The 23272-nt window shown below is 43.5% G+C and overlaps 1 protein-coding gene across 26 annotated transcripts in view; it reads right to left on the minus strand.

Moving 5' to 3' along the window:
- The window catches only part of MYT1L (myelin transcription factor 1 like), a 1206615-nt gene that overhangs the window by 513088 nt on the left and 670255 nt on the right, over nucleotides 1-23272 (minus strand). For 7 of the 26 annotated variants that reach the window (XM_069235856.1, XM_069235866.1, XM_069235871.1 and 4 more), the window contains exon 4: nucleotides 10673-10729. The exons of the other annotated variants lie outside the window; for them this stretch is intronic. In XM_069235856.1, the coding sequence (XP_069091957.1) occupies nucleotides 10673-10708 (36 nt within the window). In that variant the 5' untranslated portion in view covers nucleotides 10709-10729. The remainder of the gene's footprint in view (nucleotides 1-10672; nucleotides 10730-23272) is intronic. 26 annotated transcript variants of the gene reach the window in all.

The raw sequence follows: 23272 nt of genomic DNA on the forward strand, positions 1-23272 counted from the left end.
TCTTTCCTCAACATGTCCCACCCCAAACACAAAATGGACAACCCATACAAAAAAAACTATCCCCAACTACCCCTTAAAACTGTAATACCCCAAAGATGAACACCCGACTACAAAGGACTATTGAGATGTGAGGGACACAGGCATAACAGACAGCACAATAGACCCCAAAACCAGCACTCCTCTCTCCACCAACACCACAGCACAACCTCTACCAAGCACAGACACAAGGACTGTGACTTCAAGAGAAAGTGAAAATAACTTCACAGTTCCTGGCTGGGAGCATGGCTGATCCATTGCATCACTTCCAGGGCAGATGCAGCACGTTTTCAGCTAATTCGTTGTTTTTTTTAATGCTTCAGGCCAATGTGTGCATTTCACAGAAGGCATGACAAAGCATCATGAGGAAATGCTGATCTGTCAGATAGGAAGCATCATTTTTGGCTGACGGGATGTCTGAAAAAACACGCATTGGGATCATGCATCAATTTATTTTGTTGCAAAGAGGAAAATATGTGGATTTATGTATAGTGTGATATGGAATGCATGTAAAAAGTCATAGGAATTGCTGTGTTGCCTGTGAATATTTGGGTTTACCTGCTTCCTGTCTTTCTATGGGTTCAATGTGTGTGTTTGGAGTATACACATGTGAAAGTGCACGCATTACCAGGATCGTATTAGGCATAGGGCACAATCCCTATGTTTGTGTAATGGCACACCTTACAATGATTGGCCCATGTGCCAACAATGTATGTTCACCTGATTTGATTGCTTAGATTACCCTCACGTATTCCGTAAAATTGCCCTAGAATGGAGTCGGCACATCCAAAGTGAGGCTCAAATTGGCAGGTGCCCATGCACAACTACACAAGAGGGAGTACCGTCTGTTGATGCAAAAGCCACTGTGAGCCCCTCTATGCCACATCTTTGTAATGAATGTCAGGACATTCATGTTGTTAGAAATGGGGTCTTTGGTTGGCAGTCAGGTTACCCCCTGTCGAAGCAAGGACCCTCACTCTAGTCAGGATAAGGGTGAAACACTGTCAGTTAACCCCCGCTCACCGCTTTGATAGCTTGGCACGAGAAGGCAGGCTTAACTTCAGAGATAATGTGTTAAGTATTTGTACAAATACACACAGTAATACAGTGAACCACTACAAAATGACACAACAGAGGTTTAGAAAAAATAGTTATTATTTCATCTAAATAAACAAGACCACATAGGATAAAAATCCCCCATACACAGTTAAAAATATGAATTTAGCACTTAAAAAGAAAATAGTGCCTAGATGCTGCAAGCTGGTATAAGTGGCATTGTGATGGAGTTGTTTGCTACAATGCAACACCTATGGCACCGTTTATGGAGTCGTTTGACCCCAGGTACAGTATCTTAGCAAACAAGTAGAAAACAGGCCGGTGCACGGAGTCGGGGAGCAAGGCATCGCTAGATCCGATGCAGTGTTTGTTCCGGTGCTTCTGGGCAGAAGGGCAGGGGTGTTGTGCAGCGGCGTCAGGTCCTTACTGCAAAGCGGTGGAGGTGAAGCGGCGTTGGTTGGGAAGTTGGTCCCTTGATCCGGCAGGTACGAAGTCTGGTGAAGTCACAATGCTGTGGGGTAACCTCAAGGTGTTGGGATGACATCACTGGCCCACAGGCACTGCGATGGCGTCAGATGTCACGTACATCAGACTTACGACACTCCGAAGTCATGCGGGATCATTGGCTGCAGCAACGTGAAGCCTACAAGGTCGTCGGGGTCGTCACACTTGTGCAAGGTCCACAGTCTTGGGGCAGGCGACAGTGAGGTTCTGGGCAGTCGCATCTTTTGCGAAGTCGCATGGCGTCGTCTGGTGTCGTTATGCAGGTTTTTCTCCAATAATTCACTTCAAGCGGCCCAGGAACTGTAATGGCACCTTCTGGCAAGCTAGAGTCCAAAGCAGACAGGCTCAGAACTAGGTGGTAAAGCCTTTGCTATCCCTGAGGCTTCAAAAGAGGAGGCAAGCTCTACTCTAACCCCTTGGAGATACCTCTCAAGCAGGAATGCATAAGAAAGTCCAGTCACTGTCCCCTTGCACAGGTAGAAGCAGCAACTTTAGGATAGCCCAACACAGCACAGTCACAGGCCAGAGCAGCACTTCTCCTCAGCTCTTCAGCTCTTCTAAATTATGGGGTTTTGGATCCACTGCCTATACCCCTTTCTGCCTTTGAAGTAGGCAAACTTCAAAGGAAAGTCTCTGTTGTTCACAAGATGCTGCCTTGCCCAGGCCAGGCCCCAGACACAAACCAGGGGGATGGAGACTGCATTGTGAGAGGGCAGGCACAGCCCATTCAGTTTTAAGTTACTACTCCTCCCTCCACTCTAGCACAGATGGTTCATCAGGATATGCAGGCTATACCCCAGGTCCCTTTGTCTCACTGTCTAGAGAGGATTCACAAACAGCCCAACTGTCATACTGACCCAGACAGACAATCCACAAACAGGCAGAGTCACAGAATGGTTTAAGCAAGAGAATGCCTGCTTTCTAAAAGTGGCATTTTCAAACTAACAATCTAAAAACCAACTTCACTAAAAGATGTATTTTTAAATTGTGGGTTCAAAGACCCCAACCTCCACTTATCTATCTGCTCTCAAAGGGAATCTGCACTTTAAAGTTATCTAAAGGCAGCCCCATGTTACCCTATGAGAGAGTTAGGCCTTGCAACTGTGAATACTGAATTTATCAGTATTTCACTGTTAGGACATGTAACACACATCAGTACATGTCCCACCTTTAACATATGCGACACCCTGCCCAGGGGGCTACGTAGGGCCTACCTTAGGGGTGCCTTACATATATAAAAAGGGAAGGTTTGGGTCTGACAAGTAGCTACACTTGCCAAGTCGAATTGGCAGTGCAAGACTACACTCACAGACACTGCAGTGGCAGGTCTGAGCCATGTTCACAGGTCTAATAATGTGTGTGGTACAATCAGTGTTGCTGGCCCACTAGTAGCATTTGATTTACAGGCCCTGGGCACCGCTAATGCACTAGGGAATTAATAGTAAATCAAATATGGCAGTCAGGAATAAACCAATCACCAATACAATTTACACAGAGAGCATATACACTTTAGCACTGGTTAGCAGTGGTAAAGTGCCCAGAGTCCTAAAGCCAACAAAAACTTGTCAGAAAAAAATAGGAGGAAGGAGGCAAAATGGTGAGGGATTACCCTGCAAAAAGATCCATTTTCAACATATGTGCAGAACTTTCAGACATTTCCAAGGATCCCGGGGGGACCACAAAGTGTGTGCAAAGGGCCATTGTGCACCTGCTGTACTTATACCACCCAGACCTTGGTGTGGATACTGCTGTTGCACTTAAGGTGGCATTTCCAAATGGGGTAGCATGTGAAAGTGGCTTGACTAGTCCATTTCACATGATTTGAGGTACACATGATTTTCACTCATGCTGATGGTGTAATGTTACCACACCCTGCATGCCTTTGCATGACCTCTGACATACTAAGGACAGCAAGGCAACATACAGCAAACCGTTACTGAATGGTACATGTGCATGAAGGGTTGAGTGAACCGTGATGCAAAATGACAACCGATTGTGTGGATATGTGAGCCTCTTCTACAGCCCCATGTTGATATCCACATGATTACATTGGTCATCCAGGTTATCCATGTGGGCTGTCTAGCAATGATGCACCAACAATGTCTGTGCAATAAACCCATTACATTAAGTGACACTTGTGAGCTTCTTGGGGTGTGTTCAGTTACTCCATAATGATAAGCCACACAGCTGGACTTTGTATTGCCTCATGGATATTCTTTAGAGGCTTATGCCACCAGATGGTCCATGTGAGGGATGACACTAGCATTTGTCCTGTGGTACCTAGGCTCATATCTGTGTAACTGGCCATCCTAGGAGAGACCCCTAGCAGCCAGGGATTTGCCTTAGGGGAAAGGAAGTCTTATTTCTTCTTTCCGGTATTAGTTATGATAAATGCAAAAGTGGCAGGTTATTGGATGTCTCATTAACATCCTTTCATGACAAATTTATCTCCTTCCTATCAATATTTGTGCTTATGTCAGCTATTCTCATGTAAGCCTATTGAACTAAGTTTCTACAATGAGAAAAAACATTTGATGTGCAGTTTCCCCTCACCAGAGCATATCAAACATCTCTTGAAATGTCCCTCCTGCTTCTAGTTAAAAGGCAACCCACCCCTTAGGCACTTAGGGGAGACCTTAGGGGTGAATTTTATGTAAAACTGAGGTAGAAAACACTTTGGAAGTACAATTTCTTCCAAAGTCGACATGGCACACATTTAACTTTTCGAAGACAGTCTGCAAAGTAGGGCTGCCTCCAAAAAGGACAGCAGGCAACACAACGGTGAACACTCCAGTGCATGAAATCTACTGGGCCTTTAAACGTTCCTCCCCTATTATCTACTGGGGACTGAAAGGTAGTTTGAATCCTCCCTACCCTATTATCTACTAGTGACTTACAGGAAACTGCCATTGGCAATTGTAATTGTACCACTTTACCATATACCTTATATTCAGCCAACTGGCCGTGGGGCTGGTTAGCAGTCCCAGGGGACCGACAGAGCCAGTTACCACCAGTATCAGGCATAAAAATTGGGGTGAACATACTAAGGGATGACTCTTTCACACTGTGACTGGGCAGGTAAGTAGCCTACACACTGGCTGTGCTTGTATGGGTTGTTTTACATAGGTATAATAATTCATTTTGTCATAATCACATTATGAAAGTCATTCACGCATGGGCCACACAAATTTTCTAGTAAATGGTACATAAGCCATGTTGCTGCTACTGAGGGTACATTTTAGTTTGATCCTCGTCTTCCTCATCCTCATCGTCCAGTTCTTCATTCTTCTCAGTGTCATCGGGCCATGAGATATTTGGCCTTGCACCTATATTCTGCAATATGCAGCACACTTGTATTAGTTAAAAACAGTTGGTGGCTAGTTGACTAATTGACCCCCAAACATATCCTGACTCCTGAAGTAGTACTTGGATACTTTGGAAGTCCCCTCCACAATCTCCCAGGTCCTGTTTAGGACATGAATGTGGCTCCGCTGGGCATACGTATGGGTGTGTTTATGAGGAGTACTCACCCACAGCTGCAGACTATACCCTTTGTCAGATGCCCAGTGAGTAGGGGTCGATTGCGTAAATAGACATGAAAGCTAATGGTCCCACAGCCATATACAAATTGTTCTGTGTCATAATTGACTCATACACTTTACCAACAGTATGAGACATGCTATGATATTGTCTGGCATACATGCAAGATAATTACTGATTTGACTGACACTGTGGTACACATACAGGTGTACTAACCTCTGTGAAGCACTTACTATTTCTCATACATGTGAGTGCAAATGACTTGGATGTAGTGAGTTGTCACAAGGGAAAAAAGTGATTCAGTCATTGATTTTCCACATTGATCTGTTGTTGCAGTTTATCAGTACTATTTTCATACATAAGTATCAAGTTTGGATCTAATACATCACATAGAGTTCAGATCTGCCTCTATTTCTTTTTTTACCAACACACATTTGGCTGATATGTGTGTTTTCAGTTCAACTTGTTTGTTTGACAGGTGATGAAAACATTACACACCACACTTTTTAGAGATCAGTGCATTGTGTCTGGTACTTTGAAGATGATGACAGTGCTCCCACTTGGTTAACGTCTTTTGTGGCCTACTTACGGTTTCCTGGATATGTGTGAGTTGTTTTTTACTGGGACTGTGACATAAAGTCCAAGACATATGCTACATTTAATCATTTATTTACATGTTGAAGAACTATCATACATTCACTGACATACCCTTATGTGAAGAAATTCTTCACAATGTGTGTGCGTCTACGTGCACCTGCAGCTGTGTTTCACCATCATGTGCTGCCTCCTCCTCCTCCTCCTTTGGGCCTTCCAATTGTTCATCCTAGGGGACATTTGTGTGCACACATATGTTGTGCAGTATGGCACAAACCAAAATAACTTTGCAGATCGGGCGGGGGTAGGGGAGGGAAAATAACAGTCCACCCCCAGAAAGATCCAGGCAGCAAAACTGGGCCTTAAGCAGGCCAAAGGGCTGCTCAACCACATTACATGTGCGAATGTGAGCCTAGTTGTAGGCCTGACTCTTTCCGTGGGTTGGCATATGGGGTCATCACCCAATGCTGGATCCCATATCCTTGGTTAGCTGAAATGGAAAAAAAAGGGACGGTGTCAATGTTTTAGAGAACTGTATTTGCTAAAGCCCTGCCCATGTGTGTTATATGTAGTGGTATTGTCATGCACTTCTCCCAGTTATGATCACATGCATATGTCACTACGTTTTTAGGGGCCTGTTCAATTAATCTATGTGATGTCAAATGCAGTGCATGAGCAGATGCATCATAGAATTCAACATCCTGACTGTCATATTTCTGCAGCAGATTTTGGTGGTGGCTATTTACCATCACTGTAGTCCATTCAATGTTATGTGTTCACACAACATGTGTGGAGAGACAGATGTGATTATTTTTTGTAGGTCCTGCCTAGATAGGTGGTAACATACCGGGCATGGCTAACACAGACACATGCATGAGTCCATGGTTATCCCCAGATTTTGGTGTTGACCTACATTACATTGTTCCAGGCCTTTGATTGTCCAATATTGTCCAGGGCAGTTGACATGATGCCATCCACACAGTATGCACTCCCACATATCAACTGAGATACATGGTGTCACAACTGGCATTTCTCGATCCATGGTTGCATGTCATTGTGGGGGAGTATTGTGTACATGTGTGACTACATTGTGCCCAATTTGTGCACTCTACATGTGGGTCCTAAAGATTTGTGAGTTGTCTTCTGCAGCCCAGCTACACAACTTCCTGCACTGCACAACATCTATGAGAAGAGGAATAGGTACAGAGTGTTTGGGGCCTACTGCACTTTATGATTCTTTCCAACTAGACTTGCAGACAAGTTGCCTAGCAAATGTAAATTCACACTTTCATCAGGGGTTGTAGGGCTTCTTCTTTGCTTGCAGAATTGTGTTTGCATGTGCAGGTGACCTTCCAGCCAAGGCTGCTGCCTCAGAGGCATGGTGAGTGATTTTTGTGTAGCATTACACATGTGTGATAGGAGTGATTTGGGTGATTATTATACATTTGTACAGTTACATGTCACCTACCCATAAGCCGTGCTTTGTCACCTTGCACATAGTTCCTGGTGTGGGAACCATGACATGGTTGATGGCCCATGTTTGTTGGATGTGAACACCCCCAGTAGAAATGGTACACTTCTCTTGCACACAGTGATGTTGGCTAGATTTCCTGCCTGCCATGCATGGCTGTGTGCCTTTACATCATTCAATGTCTGCAAAACTGACGTGACATGTATTCACATATATGTCAGGGTGATTTGCATTGCATATGTTAACTGAAGCATGGTGCTTGTATGTGAAATGGCCCTCATCCTGTAGTCCCCATCTATGTAGACAGTGCGCTGTGTATTGGGTCCCCCATATCTATTTGTTATTGTGTCTGTTAGATTTCTTGCTATTTGCTTACCTACAAGTAGACCATTCGCATACTGTCCATTCTGGAATCGTTGGTTGATGATGGAGTGCTGGAATATGAATGAATCATGCATAGTGCCAGGGTATATTGCCACCACATTTGTGATCAACCCACGATGGTCAGCCAGGAGCTGTGTCTGTGGTGGGATGTTGGTGACCTGTCGACTGTTGCCTGTAGTCCTCGTGCAATCAGTAGTCTGTAGTCTTGGTGCAATCAGGTGTAGCGCCTGTACAATGGACTCCCTCCTGAGATGGTAATAGATGATTATCTCTTCCTTTGTGAGTCCTATTAGTGAGATACGCTGTTGATATATGCGCTCCCTTCTCCTGCCCTGCCTCTGTGGTGGCGGTGATGGTGGTGGCTGTGGTGGTCTCCTAGGTGCTCCAATCCAAAGTAGGAGTAGGTCCATGGTGTCCTAGAGATTGCCAGGGTGATTTGGGTACATTATCTTTATTTACCTGTGCCAACGCATCATTTTTACGCCTGGTCTGAACAGGCATTATTCTTTAATGCATTGAAGACTCTGCACAACTTTTGCAAATGGTGCATAATTTTCCAAAAAGCTTGCAAATATAGCTGCATAAGTACTCCGTGTTTTTTTAGGGGGAACGCCTACCTTGCATATCATTGTTGGGTTCTGGCACATCCAGATCCAACGCTATGGAAAAAGAATGCATAGGAAAGTGGCGCTAGAGGCGTATAGTGTCACTTTGTAAACATTGAGTTGATATTGCGCCTCCACTGTGTCAAAAGAAATTATCCAGCGGCGACGCCAGGGCCTTGCAAATAAGGCCCTGTGTTGCTTAACTTAGTGGGAACTCCTCTATTGCTAATCAAGCGATGTCTTACTCCTTTTTCAAAAGTCCTAAAGCAACATTTTTTCTCTCAGCAGAACTGATTCATCCAAACATATGTGCATATGTGGTTAGGCCAAAATTTAAGCAGGTCAGAAAAGCAAAAGTACAAATGATCATGCCAACACTTAATTCCAGAGCCTAAATGCTTCCAGTGCAGCTGAGTAACAAAAAGGACAATGGTCCCTATCAACATTAATTACAATGTTTACATTCACATGGCATTATAATAAAAAATCAGAAATTGCCATAAAAACACTGATGCAGTGAGTTTTTAGTGTAAAACATGTTCTTGGTCTTTTATATGTGATGCAAAAAAGTGACAGAGCAAGATCAATGTGTGTATCAACGAAACAAGAATAGCATGGCACGTTAATATAATAGATAGAATGTAAATGGTCCATGTTTAAGGTCAACACCGTTTCGATCCCTTCAAGATTTCAAGATGTCGGGATCATCATCAGGACTCTAAATGTATTGCGAGCCCGAGGGAAGCTCCTCACCCATGCTCACAAGGCACTACACAACACCGGACCAGAATACCTCAACACACGGCTCTCTTTCGACACCCCGACCCAACAGCTTTGCTCCGCTGACCTTGCCCTCGCCACCATCCCACGCATCCACAGAATGACTGCCGGCGGCAGATCGTTCTCCCACCTCTCTGCCAAGACGTGGAACACTCTTCCCACCCACCTACAACAGACACAGGACCTACTTACGTTGAGGAGACACATCAAGACCTGGCTGTTCGATTAGTAGCAGCCCCCCATCAGCACCTTGAGACCCTCACAGGTGAGTAGTGCGCTTTACAAATGCTTTGATTGATTGAGAAATAAAGACGTGCACATCTATGAAGAACGTACAAGAGATGCAAGGGACAATGTAGGTGATCCAAAATAGGGCCCATTCACGTGGAGCCATGATCAGTTACCGAAGACGTGGCCTGAGGCATTTGGGAGTGGAGGATGGCAGAAAGAGGCGACTCACTGCCGGTGTTCGCAGGGGCCTAAGAGAATCCCAGCGATCGCCTGCACAGATGTGGGTTTACGAATTGGATTGATACGCCCAACACTTAATACTAGTGCTTATATGCCTTCAAAACACGAGGCCCATGGCTCTGCAAATGTTCTTTTCAATGCTTGTGGCCAGCCCCGGCGCTCAGTAAGGGGGTCAGGGTCCTGACTGAGGAGAGCATACAGCAGGGTTTGGTTGGTGCCAGGTTGTGCACCTGCCCATAGCACCTGCCCTGCCCACTGTAGGGGTTTCACCCGGGGTGCATACACATGCAGTGAACCTGGGCCCATTTTCATCGGCCCTGCAATTTCCTGTCCGGAGTTCGCAGATCCAGGATTTTTGGGACTGGAATTTGCGGCCAGTAATTCCGGACCAGGGACACCGTCCGATTCTAAATTTTGAGTAGCAGAATTTCTTGAATGTTACCACTCCTGATGGAATATAACCTCTCAAAAAGAGGCCCTAAATATGCTTATACAGAAGGAGATTCATTGGTTAAATGTTGAGGTTTGAAATTCAAATAGTACTGCGAATTCAAAAACAACGCCATTAATATAAATCTAAGGTGAGCGCGAGCCTTTGTATTCTGCTTAACGTGATCAGTTTGCCCAGTCATCAAGTAACAGGAACAGTCTGTTCTGGCAATAAATCAACCAGGTTACTTCTAATTAAAGGAGAGCCTAATTTTCCCTCTATTGATTTCACTATACACGTGGCAAATTAAAAATCACCCAACAGCTCAGATTGCCATTTAAATTATGTGTGATATTAAAATCCGGCAAATAATTGTGTCCAATAGCCGGCCAATATCTCTGTTAGCTTTCATACAACATGAATAAAGATGTATTTTTATATCATATCTATATTTTTTATCACTACAAATTATGCATAAAATCTGTTCAAATGACCACGTACACACTTATTGGCACAAGAGAAACAGTCTATATATAACGGAATAGCTAAACAGATTACTGTATGTAATTTAAAGTCATACGGGAAAGATACAGGTTTTTCATTTAATTCAATTTTTTTATTTGATAATCTGCACACTCCTTGGCACAGAAATTGTATTCGCCCACAGCTTCGCCCTCAGTATAATGTGGTTTTCCTGGGTGTGGGCAACATGGAATAGCCCTGACCGCTAGGCCTCCAAGCAATTTAGCTCCAAACAAGTCACATTGATGGCCAAAGTGTAATTATGTAAAAATCACTCACTTTTGAGTTTGGATCTGACAAAGTACCTCTTGACATTGAGATTTTCAAGATGCCTCACTGTAATGAAAAAGAAAGCGACAAGAGTGACTGACGTTTGATGGTTAAATATTGCTACGTGTTACAAAAACATATTATTTTCATAAAGCTGTATAGCTGCCATTAAGAGTTCCCCATTATATCCGTGGAGAGATACAAGTGCCAGAATTAATTATTCCATCTGGTATCTCAGTGCGAGATAATGGGGATCACAACTTAAAGCCCCCAGAATGGGGAATAACCAGCTGGACCTGGAATTAATCGGGAGGTGAGAGTGTGTTAGGTGGGTGACAGGGAAGGCATCTGGGGGAAGGGGCGGCTGTAGGCTCTCCTGGGTGGGTGGGAGACATTGTCAGCTCCTCCCTAACTCTATTGTGGTATCAGAGAAGATGAGCAGAGGCGACCTGTGCCTCTGTTTGGAGCACTTGCCCTGTTTTTCGTAGGTCTCCTCAAACAAAGACAACCCTTACTCCCATGGGACCTGGGTTTACAATATTTTCAGAAAACAGCAGCTCTCATTGACATCATTGTTTTATAGAATTATTAGATTAGTCAGCAGCAATAACTGTAAATAGTTAATGTACTGAAGAAATGATAAAGCCATCACCAAGGCCACTGGAATTACGTGGTGTTTTTCACATAATTATAGGTTTGCCACATTATCCATTATCTGCTGCATAATCTGCAGATTTTAGCAAAACAAATAGTTTCTAGCTTAAACTATTAAAAACTAAGGGCCAGATGTAGGTAGGATCCAAATTGCGAGTTGCTATGGGGTCGCAAAGACCCACCTCATTAATATTAATGAGGTGGGTCGCAATTTACGACCCCATAGCGATTCAGGGCACTCACGGGGATGGAGGCCTGCTGTAGTCAGCAGACCTCCATGTCCGTGACTGCTTTTAAATAAAGCAGTTTTTTTTTTTCAAAGTGCAACCCATTTTCCTTAAAGGAAAACGAGCTGCACTTTGAAAAATAAACCAAAACCTTTAGTTTCGGTATTTTTCAGGGCAGGTAGTGGTCCATTGGACCACTGCCTGCTCTGAAAAATTATTTTTAATGCCAGACACAAAGGGGAAGGGGTCCCATGGGGACCCCTTCCCGTTTGCGACTGGGTTACCATCCACCTCAAGTGGATGGTAACTGCGAGTCCATTTGCGACCGCATTCCCGGTCGCAAATGGAATTACATTGCATTGCGAGTCGCAAATAGGAAGGGAACACCCCTTCCTATTTGCGAGTCGGAAATGCATTTTGCCAGTCGGTTTCCGACTCGCTAAATACCTTTCTACATAGCAAAGTGGCTTTAGCAACTCGCAAATGGCGTTTTTCGCCGTTTGCGAGTCGCTAAACCTTTGCTACATCTGGCCCTTAGTCCCCTATTTATGAAAAATGACGCACAACTGCGCTAGGGCAGTTGTACATCATAATTATTAATGTGAGCTAACGTCATTCCCTAGCGCCATCCGTGCACCATATTTAAAAAATGACACGTGATGGCGCTAAGGAACGGTTAGCCTAAAACAAATGACGCTAACCATTGCGGCATGCCTTAAGTAAAAATTACGCTAATGCTGCAAAAGTGGCGCTAGACCGTGTTGCGGCACATATTAATCCCTCAAAACGAATTAGCACCATTTTTAATCACATTAGCATAAAAAAAACAAGGCACAATCAGTAAACATACAAAATGAAACGCAAGATAGAGATTTCAGCCAGGAGGGTCCCCAGGGAGACCCCAATTACCCAAATACCAGCCAGGAGGGTCCAGCAAAGACCCAGGAGAAGGAGAAGAGGAAGGGCAAGTGTATGCTGCCGTAAGAGCCTCTCCCACCTTCTCCGCTGCTGTGGTGGTGTTTGGGGTAGCTGCAGTGGTGGTGGAGGGACCTGTTGACCTCGCTGACATCTGCGGTGTGTGCCAAGCTGGAGCAGTGACACTTCCATGTTGTCCTGGAGATTGTTAATGCTCCTTCTGTGTGTTTGTTGTGAGTTGTGGTGTGTGGGCCTCTCTTTAATGCCAGGTCTGACCACGCGTTACATTTTGACTAATCGGCCTCAGCGTCATTTTTTGGGTCCGCTTCCTTACTTTGCGTTATTTTTGCGTTCAGAGGTAAATATGGTGCTGGAGGGCTAGTGTCATTTTTTGGAAGGGAACGCCTACCTTGCATATCACTGTCACAATACGATGCAAGGTGGGTTGGCGCTTCAAAAAAATGGCGCTAACTCAGATATTTTGACGCTAGACGGGTCTTGCTTCAAAATGTAAATATGGACAAATTAGGCTTAGGCAGTGTAAACCTTCCATAAATATGGGCCTAAAAACACAGGGACATGTGTTGCAGCACAGTGGAGGGCTCTTTGCAAAGGTTGGCTGGCCACCTTTCTGTTGCTTGTTGCAATATTTGGGTGTTAAACTGGTTTTATAAGGTTTGACCAATGCCCAGACAGTGTATAAATGGCAAAATAATGATGACATTCTATCACATAATGTGCTGTATTATGCAGCATTATTTGCATTTTCTTGCTGCATAATTTACTCAACCCTGCTACATCATTTGGCTCTCCTGTACTGCAGAAATCCTCTGGCCCTAGCTAAAATGATAGGCTTAGCAACATTTTATAGCATTTTCTGCATTTGTGAGTTTCTGCACCAGCGAAGATTTCATTGTGAACAACTGCAGGTTCCCATTACACATTAAGGACTTGTTTCTTGGGCCTTTGTGCAAATTCTGCTAATTTATTGTCACCTGCCTATTTTGTATAATCAGGGAAACCAAAACAGGTTCCCTGGGTGAGTACCGCAGAACCTGCTGTTGGGAGGATGACTCTTTGGGAGGTGGGCAACTAGCAGACCCCTGTTTCCTCAAGAGCTAACTGATGGAAGTACAATAATACTCTAAGAGTAATGAAAATCAATTTTTATGAAAAATTACCTTGAGCAAGTCGTCTGACAGCAAACATCAATATAAAGTGGGGTAGGCAGATAACTTTGGCACAGCCCAGATCCTTCTAAAATTGCCTCAATCTGAAGAAGAGATTAGGAACAGGAAAAGAAAAAGAGTATGCTCTAGTGGGAAATTGCATTGACATAAATAGATCTCCCAGACTTAGGCCCATATTTATACTTTTTTAGCGCCACATTTGCGCCACTTTTTGATGCAAAAACGGTGCAAACTTTCAAAATACAGTTGTATTTTGCAAGTTGCCGCCGCTTTTGCATCAAAAAAGTTACGCAAATGCAGCATTAAAAAAGTATAAATATGGGCCTTAAAGTCTTACCTGACTTGAAGAAAGAAAACGGCAAAGGTGAAGAAGGGCAGAATCTGCGACTAAATAGAATGCTTACATTCTTATCAAATTGACATGACTATTCTCGCTCATTCAGGGCCTGCTCTTTCCATTTCTGAAGCAAAACAGGTGCAAACAGCTGAGTAGTTTAAAAGTAGGACATGTGCCTCCGTAAAGTCTTTGCCTTTCACTGTGTTCTCTAGTTCTCTGCTAATGTTCACCCCCTTTACATACACCGTGCCTACATTAGTGGTGTAAGAAAATACAGGACCACTGGCAAAATGTGAAGGTGATAAATTCATTGACTTTTTTGAAGTTGCCAAATTTGTCACTTTCTCAAAACTGTAGCTATAGGTGAACTATTTCATACAACTGTTTTGTTCAAAAAACATTTTGTGCTGTATATTTTCACAAAAACTCCCTTTTTACATTATTTTTCTTCAACTACTCTCTGTTAAAGCTATGTCAACTTCGTGAAGCTGACAAAGCTTAAACCCCAAACTCTACTCATTTGACAAGATACAACTTTACAAATTTCGACAAACCTTAGTCTACATCTCAATCCTGTATTAGTAATTGTGTTAGATGATTTCACAATCATACACCGGTATCTTGCATATGCAATTAGGAGAGTTCTTTATAAAGGTTATAAAGTGTCTTTTTTATAAAATGATACCAGTATATAAAGGGAGTGCATCTGTAGGGTTCAAAGAGGAACCTGAGACCGACTGCTGGACGCTGTGGCGCAACAGGCTTTTCTCAGAGGTAATGCATGTAAAATATTTTACCAACGCCAAAACAATATTAAACACAAGAAAGATAAAGCCACCAAACAAATTTAGCAATAGAAAAGAATAATGGTTATTGAAATTAGACACCGAGGATAGAAATTGGAAAAGGGGATGAGGAGAGTCCATTTGAAAGTCAATGTTACTCTGTGGAGTGTGGGTGACATGGTCCGAGGTGCTTCTTCCTGCTAACTCTAATGGGGTGAAGGCCTGGTAAAGCCTGGTGGTTTGGCCCGATTTAGTTGACTTTCTGGTGGAAAAAGGTCTTCAGCAGGGCAAGGAGGATTATGTTGTCACTGAGGGCTAAAAGATTTCAAATATGTCAGATTCAGAACATCACTGAAGCTTTGAGTTTTGGCACTGTCGCGTGGGCTCTCATTATCCTAAATGAGACTACTGGATTTCTAGGTAGCAGGATCGTTCACGGTGTGGGGGACTGAGTCTGACCCACTTGGAAGGACCTCTGTCACCCTAAATCCGGTTTTGCTCCGGCTAACTAGCAGTGCCCCATCTCTCCCAAGGGGAAGGGATGATTGGGCAGACTAGCGCATTACATCTTTGGAACTTCTCAGGGAAGTGGTGGTCACTCAGATCCAAACCAGCTCTCTCATTTACAGTACGATCTCATATACAAATGACAAAGGCAGTTTGAGTTTTATAGATTGTTTTAATAAAACAACTGCATTTTAGATATTAAGGCGTGAGCCGCAATAACCAGAACCATACAACACAGCAGGATTGAAATAGTCACGAGGAGAGTGAAACATAAGAATAACGCTATCATGGTGTTAATAATTTCTACTCTCTCTCAGCTAGTTCTATTTCGAGCACAGCATGTTAAGCTTCTAACTTGCCTTTCAGATTCCCTGGGAAGCCATCAACCCTCATACCTGAGCAAAGGCCTGTGATCTGGTTCAGCATCTGCAACGAGGCAGTCAGCGTATAGTTGTGGTTCCCTGGTCAGAATCTCCCTCTTGCGTGTATTGGGACAAGAAAGTGTTTTTATAACTAACATGTCAGTGTGATCACAAAATGTCCCTACGCAAGAATGCCAAAGACTAAACTCCTACCACGTCTATCGGCAATGTACCAGACTGTACACTTGACTAAAGCACAGAGTGAACAAGAATGTGTTATTGAGGACTCCAGTGTTGAAGTAGGCTAAACAGTGTGATATAAAAAATAAAACAAGACCGTAGAACTGGTTATTTGAAAACTAACAGTACGAAGCCGAATAAAAAGCAGTTAGAGCAAAGTGCACAGAGGCTCTAAGCTGCGAGCAAAGGAATAAAATACATCCAGGGCAAAGTGCACAAAGGCCTAAAAGCCTGAAGCTAACGCGCAACGGATACATAAAACTGACCACACTACAGCACAAAATGCTAAATTGAGGTCAAAGAGTATCTGCAAATGTCTATGATACCTAGAGCCACCATCTGACATTCGCCCACTCTTGGGTTTACATTCAGACTTAATTATTTTATTGGAAGCGGAAAGCCTCTATTCGTGCAAGTCTGAAAGTTACAGCACCTCAAGTTTGTATACATTTTCTGTGAGATTCAAGTTAAGCTTTCTTTGCTGCAACAAAAGCTGTGAGCAGGATGAACTACGAAATCTTGCCCGTGTAAGTTGTGCCTTTCTCATCAGCCTCTGCCTTTCTCTCAGTCATCCTGAAGCTGAACATATTTTTATCTCCTAATTTTGTCAAAAGTGGCACAGAGTCTTCCTGGTTGCTTACAATGCTCTAAACTTTAAAGGTATCTTCAGAGGGATTCAAGCTATATGCAAGAGATAGAGAGACTTCTCTTCCCATGCGTCCGATAGGCCACAAGCAAAACCCCATTCCTAAGGGGCCTGCTGGTACCTTTTTTCAGGGTGATATCTAGTGCAGGATTTCCATTTGGGTCACAGAAAGGCAGCTTCCCAGATCCTTTGAAAATCACCTCCCGGGTTTGCATACAAAAAGAAACGAACCCATAACTCTGTCCTTGAACAGGCAAATAGAATAAACCAAGCAGGCTTCTTCTTCTGGTGTACAACTATAATATCCCCCAAAAAAGCTTATTTTAGTTTTTTTCAAAGATGGCAGAAAGCTGTTTCAACTGCTTTAGACCTTCCAGGCCCACATTGGGCTTGGTTACTAAAAATGGGGTTCCTCCCCATCTCCATCAGTATTATCATTTCTTAAGCTGTTTCTGTTCCCCAGTCACCACACGGGGTAGAAAGACTCAGGAAGAGGAAGAGGCCAACTTCAAAGGCAGACTCACACTCTAGATTTGCTTTTACATGAACACAAAATCTTCCCTACCCTTACCTGCCCCAAATAAATGTGATATTGATGTTCCTTTAACTCTCTATATCTTTCTGTGGGGAATCTTTCACCACGGTCTTGGACCCAAATTGCCGTTAGTTCTGCAGAAACAACATGATGAGGCTCATTGTAAGTAGTCAAGTTAGTTCTGGAGAAAGGATCTCTAATTACTAACACTGCAATGGGGATAGCATGGCAGATCCATTGTTTGAGGCTGTCATGGCTCAGGGGTGATAAAGGGCATGATTTAGACTTTGGTTACTCCATCACAACGGTGATGGATAGCCCGTCCACTGAAATATAAATCCCATCATATCCTATGGTATTTATATTTTGGCAGACAGGCTATCCATCACTCTTGTGACAGAGCAATCCGTCTGCTGAAATCTAAAGCAGGCCCTACATTTTCTAAAATTCATACTTGTAAAAGTTGCACTAAAACTCTAAGTTCACCAATGAGTTAGATTTTAAATAACTAACAGAATGTTGTGAATATTAATTTGATAGGTTTTTGCTGAGACAAAATAGGGAAATATTTATTTTATACTTATTGCAGGCCTTTTCAAATGAAATGCTTGTGCCAGTCCATGCAAAAGTAGCACATTTTAATTTTCTTGCTGCAGAAATGTGACAGCCACAATTTAGAATATTTCATGTCAAGATTTTTATGCACATAGGACTTGAAAACTTGTATTCTTATATGCTTGTTGCAGTTTATCCTGCAGCAACCCACGGCTGCCTTGACAGACCTGGTGCCATGTTATAAAATATCTCATATGAGTGGTGTAAAGTCACTTTGCTGCCCATATGTGATATATGTGGAGTTCATTGAGGCTGGATGTCTTCTCACTGAGTATAAGCTGAATTGAATTTCCTGCCACGGAGCTCCAAGCAGGAGAAAGCTGTTTTCTCAGACCAGCAAGGCTGCACAGTAGATTGGCTGGGGTGGTTTTAAAGTTCCAGGTTTTCTGGGGTGGAAGAAAACTCTAGTTAAACACAGCAGAACCTCCCATGACCCCAGGAAGAGCACTTGGGAGCCAAACTTCACTCCAGCAGAAGTGACCAGCTGGGTCCAGGGCAGGTCAAGTTGAAACAGGTCAACTGGGCACTTCAGGAACAAAAGCATGTTGCAGCTTTGAATAACGCTACAGCCAAGTCACACAGGAGGTCGGCCAACTGACCCCAGGAGTCCACTTCTTTGTCTTGGGTTGAAGAGGGAGCAGATCCAGTCCTTCAGGGCTTCTTTCAGGTCACAGACATCCGGTTCAGGCTTCTTTTAATCCAGATCCAGAAAATATTCAGAGGATGTTGCCTTGTGGAACCCGAGCCTGTATAGCCACAGTGTGACCCTGGTAAGGGGCAGCCCCCCACCTCTGTGGTCACTCAAAATGGGTTGTGGGAGTAGCTCTCCTTCCATTGGCTTTGGAGCCAGCCTGACTAAGGGGACAATGGTTGATTCTCTCCAGATATCACCAGACATTTTTTTGTGACAGGGCAGGTCCATCTTCATTTTGTTCCTTGGCCTATCCCAACTAGTCTTCCTGCCAAGGGAAGAAAAACACCTTGCCTCACCTAAGCTTTTATCACTGCTCTGGGAGCTGTTTTTGCACCTAATTAAGGTCAATCACTTAGCTAGATAGCTCCTGGAGAGCCAATGTAAATTAGGCTCTGTTAGAAATGGGGTCTTTCATTGGCAGTCAGGGTACCCCCTGTCCAAGCAAGGACCCTCCCTCTAGTCAGGGTAAAAGAGAATCACCCACAGGTAATCCACGCTCACCCCCTTGGTAGCTTGGCACGAGCAGGCAGGCGTAACTTCAGAGTGCTAAGTGTAAAGTATTTGTACCCCACACACAGTAACTTAATGATAACACTACAAAATGACACAGCACAGGTTTAGAAAAATAGAGAATATTGATCTAAACAAAACAAGACCAAAATGACAAAAATCGACAATACACAAGTCAAATTATCAATTAACAACCAAAAAGAATCTTCATGTAATTTTAAACACAATGCTAACGCTGTTAGTGTGAAAATTTACCGTGGGTGCATCAAAAATAACCCCACACAGGCGAGTGTACGTCAAAAAGGGCTTGCGATGCATCGATTTCACTCATGAGCGAGACCTTGCATCATTTCTCCTTTAGTCGGGTCGGTGTGCGTCATTTCTTCTCTCCGCAAGAGAGCGATGCGCCAATCCGGTCAGCACTCTCGGGTCCGGGCAGGCCTTGCGTTGATTTTACACACCCAGCAGTGTTTGCGTCAGAAGTTCAGCCACACGATGGTCCAAAAACCACACAGCGTGGGTTGCGATCTCCCCGGTCTCCATCGGCTATGGTGTGCATCGTTTCTCCACCTGCGGGCGTCGATCTTTAGGTCGTATTGCAGACGAGCGTCGATTTTTACCCACAAAGCTAGCAGCACATCGATTTTTCAGTCACAGATCGGAGTTGCGTCGATCTTTTTTCCCACACGGCAGTCGGTGTGTGGATTTCTCACTCTTGGGCTGCCAGCTTCTCTTCTCAAGGTCCCAGGAACTGGATCGGCACCACTTGGCAGAGAAGGAGTCTCTCCAGAGGCTTCAGGTGCTGGTAGAGAGAAGTCTTTGTTGTCCCTGAGACTTCAAACAACAGGAGGCAAGCTCTAAATCAAACCCTTTGAGAGTTCTTCACAAGAAGGAAGGCACCGCAAAGTCCAGTCTTTGTCCTCTAGCACAGGCAGAAGCAGCAACTGCAGGACAGCTCCATAATGCAAATTCACAGGCAGGGCAGCTCTTCTTCCTCAGCTCTTCAGCTCTTCCCCAGGCAGAGGTTCCTCTTGGTTTACAGAAGTGTTCTAAAGTCTGTGGTTTTGGGTGCCCTTCTTATACCCATTTTGCCCTTTGAATTAGGCTTACTTCAAAGGAGAGCCTCTCTTGATTATGAAATCCTGCCTTGTCCAGGCAAGGCCCCAGACACACACCAGGGGGTTGGAGACTGCATTGTGTGAGGGCAGGCACAGAACGTTCAGGTGTGAGTGACCACTCCTCCCCTCCCTCCTAGCACAGATGGCTCATCAGGAAATACAAGCTACAACCCAGCTCCCTTTGTGTCACTGTCTAGTGAGAGGCGCAACCAGCCCAAACTGACCCAGACAGGGAATTCATAAACAGGCTGACTCACAGAAATGGTTTAAGCAAGAAAATGCCCACTTTCTAAAAGTGCCATTTTCAAACACACAATCTTAAAATCAACTTTACTGAAAGATGTATTTTTAAATTGTGAGCTCAGATACCCCAAAATCCACATGTCTATCCGCTCCTAAAGGGAATCTTCACTTTAATCAGGTTTAAAGGTATCCCCCATGTTAACCTATGAGAGGGGCAGGCCTTGCAACAGTGAAAAACGAATTGAGCAATATTTCACTGTCAAGACATATAAAACACATTACTATATGTCCCACCTTAACCATACACTGCACCCTGCCCTTGGGGCTACCTAGGGCCTTCCTTAGGGTTGCCTTACATGTAAGAAAAGGGAAGTTTCAGGCCTGGCAAGTGGGTACACTTGCCAAGTTGACTTTACAGTTAAAAACTGCACACACAGACAATGAAGTGGCAGGTCTGAGACATGATTACAGAGCTACGTATGTGGGTGGCACAACCAGTGCTGCAGGCCCACTAGTAGCATTTGATTTACAGGCCCTTAGCACCTCTAGTGCACTGTACTAGGGACTTACTAGTAAATCAAATATGCCAATCCTGGATGAACCAATTATATACACATTTTGTATAGGAGCACTTGCACTTTAGCACTGGTTAGCAGTGGTAAAGTGCTCAGAGTAACAAAAACGGAAAAAACAGAGTCCAGCACCCATCAACAACCTGGGAAACAGATGCAAAAAGTTAAGGGAGACCACTCCAAGGATGAAAAGTCTAACAGGCTCCAGGAGCTTCAAGCGAGGAAAAGTAACATTCTTAAAGTCACATTTGCTGTATATTTATTTAAAATCTAGCTTCACTATTGAGTTGGTCTTTCAATAAATATTAACATTTTAAAATAGAGTTTGAATGATTAAAGTTTATACTATGGACTTTTTCTAAGATTCTACTATTACCAAATTTAATGTTACTGTGGTATGTCTTTTTTCAAACTGTCCACACCTAGTCTTTCTTCTCATTGACAGTAAGAAATAAACACCTTTACATTGTTCATTTTATTGCAGCAAAGGCTTACAAAAAATACTGATAAAAAGTGAAACAAAGATGAATGCATTAGGTAAAGGGGTCACAATGTGCACCCTGACTTTTACAGAATGTGTTCTTATTTTGTGAACCAACCTAAGTATTAATAGGTTGGTTTAGGGAATACAGAATCATAGTAGGTCTCAATTCCACCTTCCTACTAAATATTAAAGGGGTAGGTCACAAAGTATGATCCACCAGTATTGGCAACAATCAGGCTGGGGCAAACACACCAAGTTTTCCTAAAAGGACAATTTGTTTTATTTAAAAAAGAAAATGAAAACATGTATTAACTTTTTTAAGATTAGGCAGCAGCCAATCGGAAAATATGTTTATTAGCCATTCATAAAGGGGAAAGGGTCCCTCTACCTATTTGTGAATGGTTTAGCACCTTCTTTGAGTTGGTGGTAAAATATTAATGTTTACAACTGGATTTCAGTAGCAAAAATATTAAAACATACTTTATGGGGTAGGCATCAGGAGGAGGCTCCCCTAAAACACAACTTTCAAATATGGATTCCTTAATGTTTCTTAAACCAATTTAGCAATTAAAACACGCTTTTGTGAATCATTAGGTGCGCTTAGTACATTAGTACATTTAAAAAAGGATTTTAGTGTTCACAAACCTTCTGATTTATCAAATCTGAGGATATGTGAATACAAAACCCTTGGTACATGAGATATTAAGTTACAGACTTAAGCTCTTTTGGAGCAATACATCTAATGTAAGACCATTCCTAGAACATTAGAGGTGCAAGACTACTTTGCTCTATTGTCATGCACAGTGGCTATAGCACGTAAAGCATTGCCATACCACACTTCGAAGCATGAACAAATCTCACATTAGCTCTAATGTGGCACCTACTAGACAAAAAAGGTTCCTTCAGTTACCCAAAATATGTCTGAATTGTCAGTTCTCAATTCATGGCATCCATGCCTAGATGGTGCACAGCAGGCCAGAAGCAGCAAAGGATGGACGGGCACTCAGCTGGTCAAGCAGGCTTGCAATGGTCAGCAGGCAGCCTGGCACTGAGAAAGGTAGGCATTGCAGTCACCACTTGCCAGGTTCCAGCAGTTTTCCCCCAACCTGTATCCTGCCACGGACTATGAACAGAGCTTAGAGTTTAAGACACTACCTACCTTGTATGCTAAAGCAGGAAAACATCCTACTTCTATATATATAACTTGATGCAGCATTTGTGTGACATGCATACACTGTGACATTATAAGTGTCCTGCATGGGAATGCCTGGACTTGGGCACACAACAGGCCTGTCTATGAGGAAAGCCAGCCAACAATGCGGCTTAGTACACCTTTTTTCATTGGGCACTTTTAAGTAATGGTGGTGGGCTTATTTGTGGCCAATGAGACTGATACTCGCAGAAAGGATCAAAAAGAGTCTTCTTTACCCACAAAAGAGTGCCAGAGGGACCCACCAGCATCACACAGAGACAATCCACTGGGTAAACCATTCATTTAAAATTAAAAGTAGACAATGTTTATAGGCATAGCTGTTTAAAACCTCATTCAGTGGCTTTTCCAGTCTGCCCCTTGGATACCAGTGTAAGACAGAGGGGCAATAATACACATAGGGCCCATTTCATTCAACAACATGGGGCATATTTACAATGAACTGGTGCAGCATGGTGCTGTAGCAGAATTGGCAGCAACAGTTCTAAAACACAGGGATGCACCGTATTTACAAATATACGGCGCACCCATTGGTTTCCCCTAGCGCTGGCGCAAAATTTAGCTGCCAACGCATGCATCCTTGTACCATAGTATAAGGGTGTCTGCAGTGAAGAGTAGGATTGTTTATGTGCAGGAACGTGCCCCTTCCTGCACATAAACAATCTGCAATGGTGATCTGGCACTTCTATGTGTGCTTCAAAATACAGCACGCAGAGAAGTACCAAATCGTCATTATTTAATGATTGTTTATGTGCAGGAAGGGGC

Source organism: Pleurodeles waltl, chromosome 5 (genome assembly GCF_031143425.1).
Source record: "Pleurodeles waltl isolate 20211129_DDA chromosome 5, aPleWal1.hap1.20221129, whole genome shotgun sequence".
Classification (NCBI taxonomy): Eukaryota; Metazoa; Chordata; class Amphibia; order Caudata; family Salamandridae; genus Pleurodeles; species Pleurodeles waltl.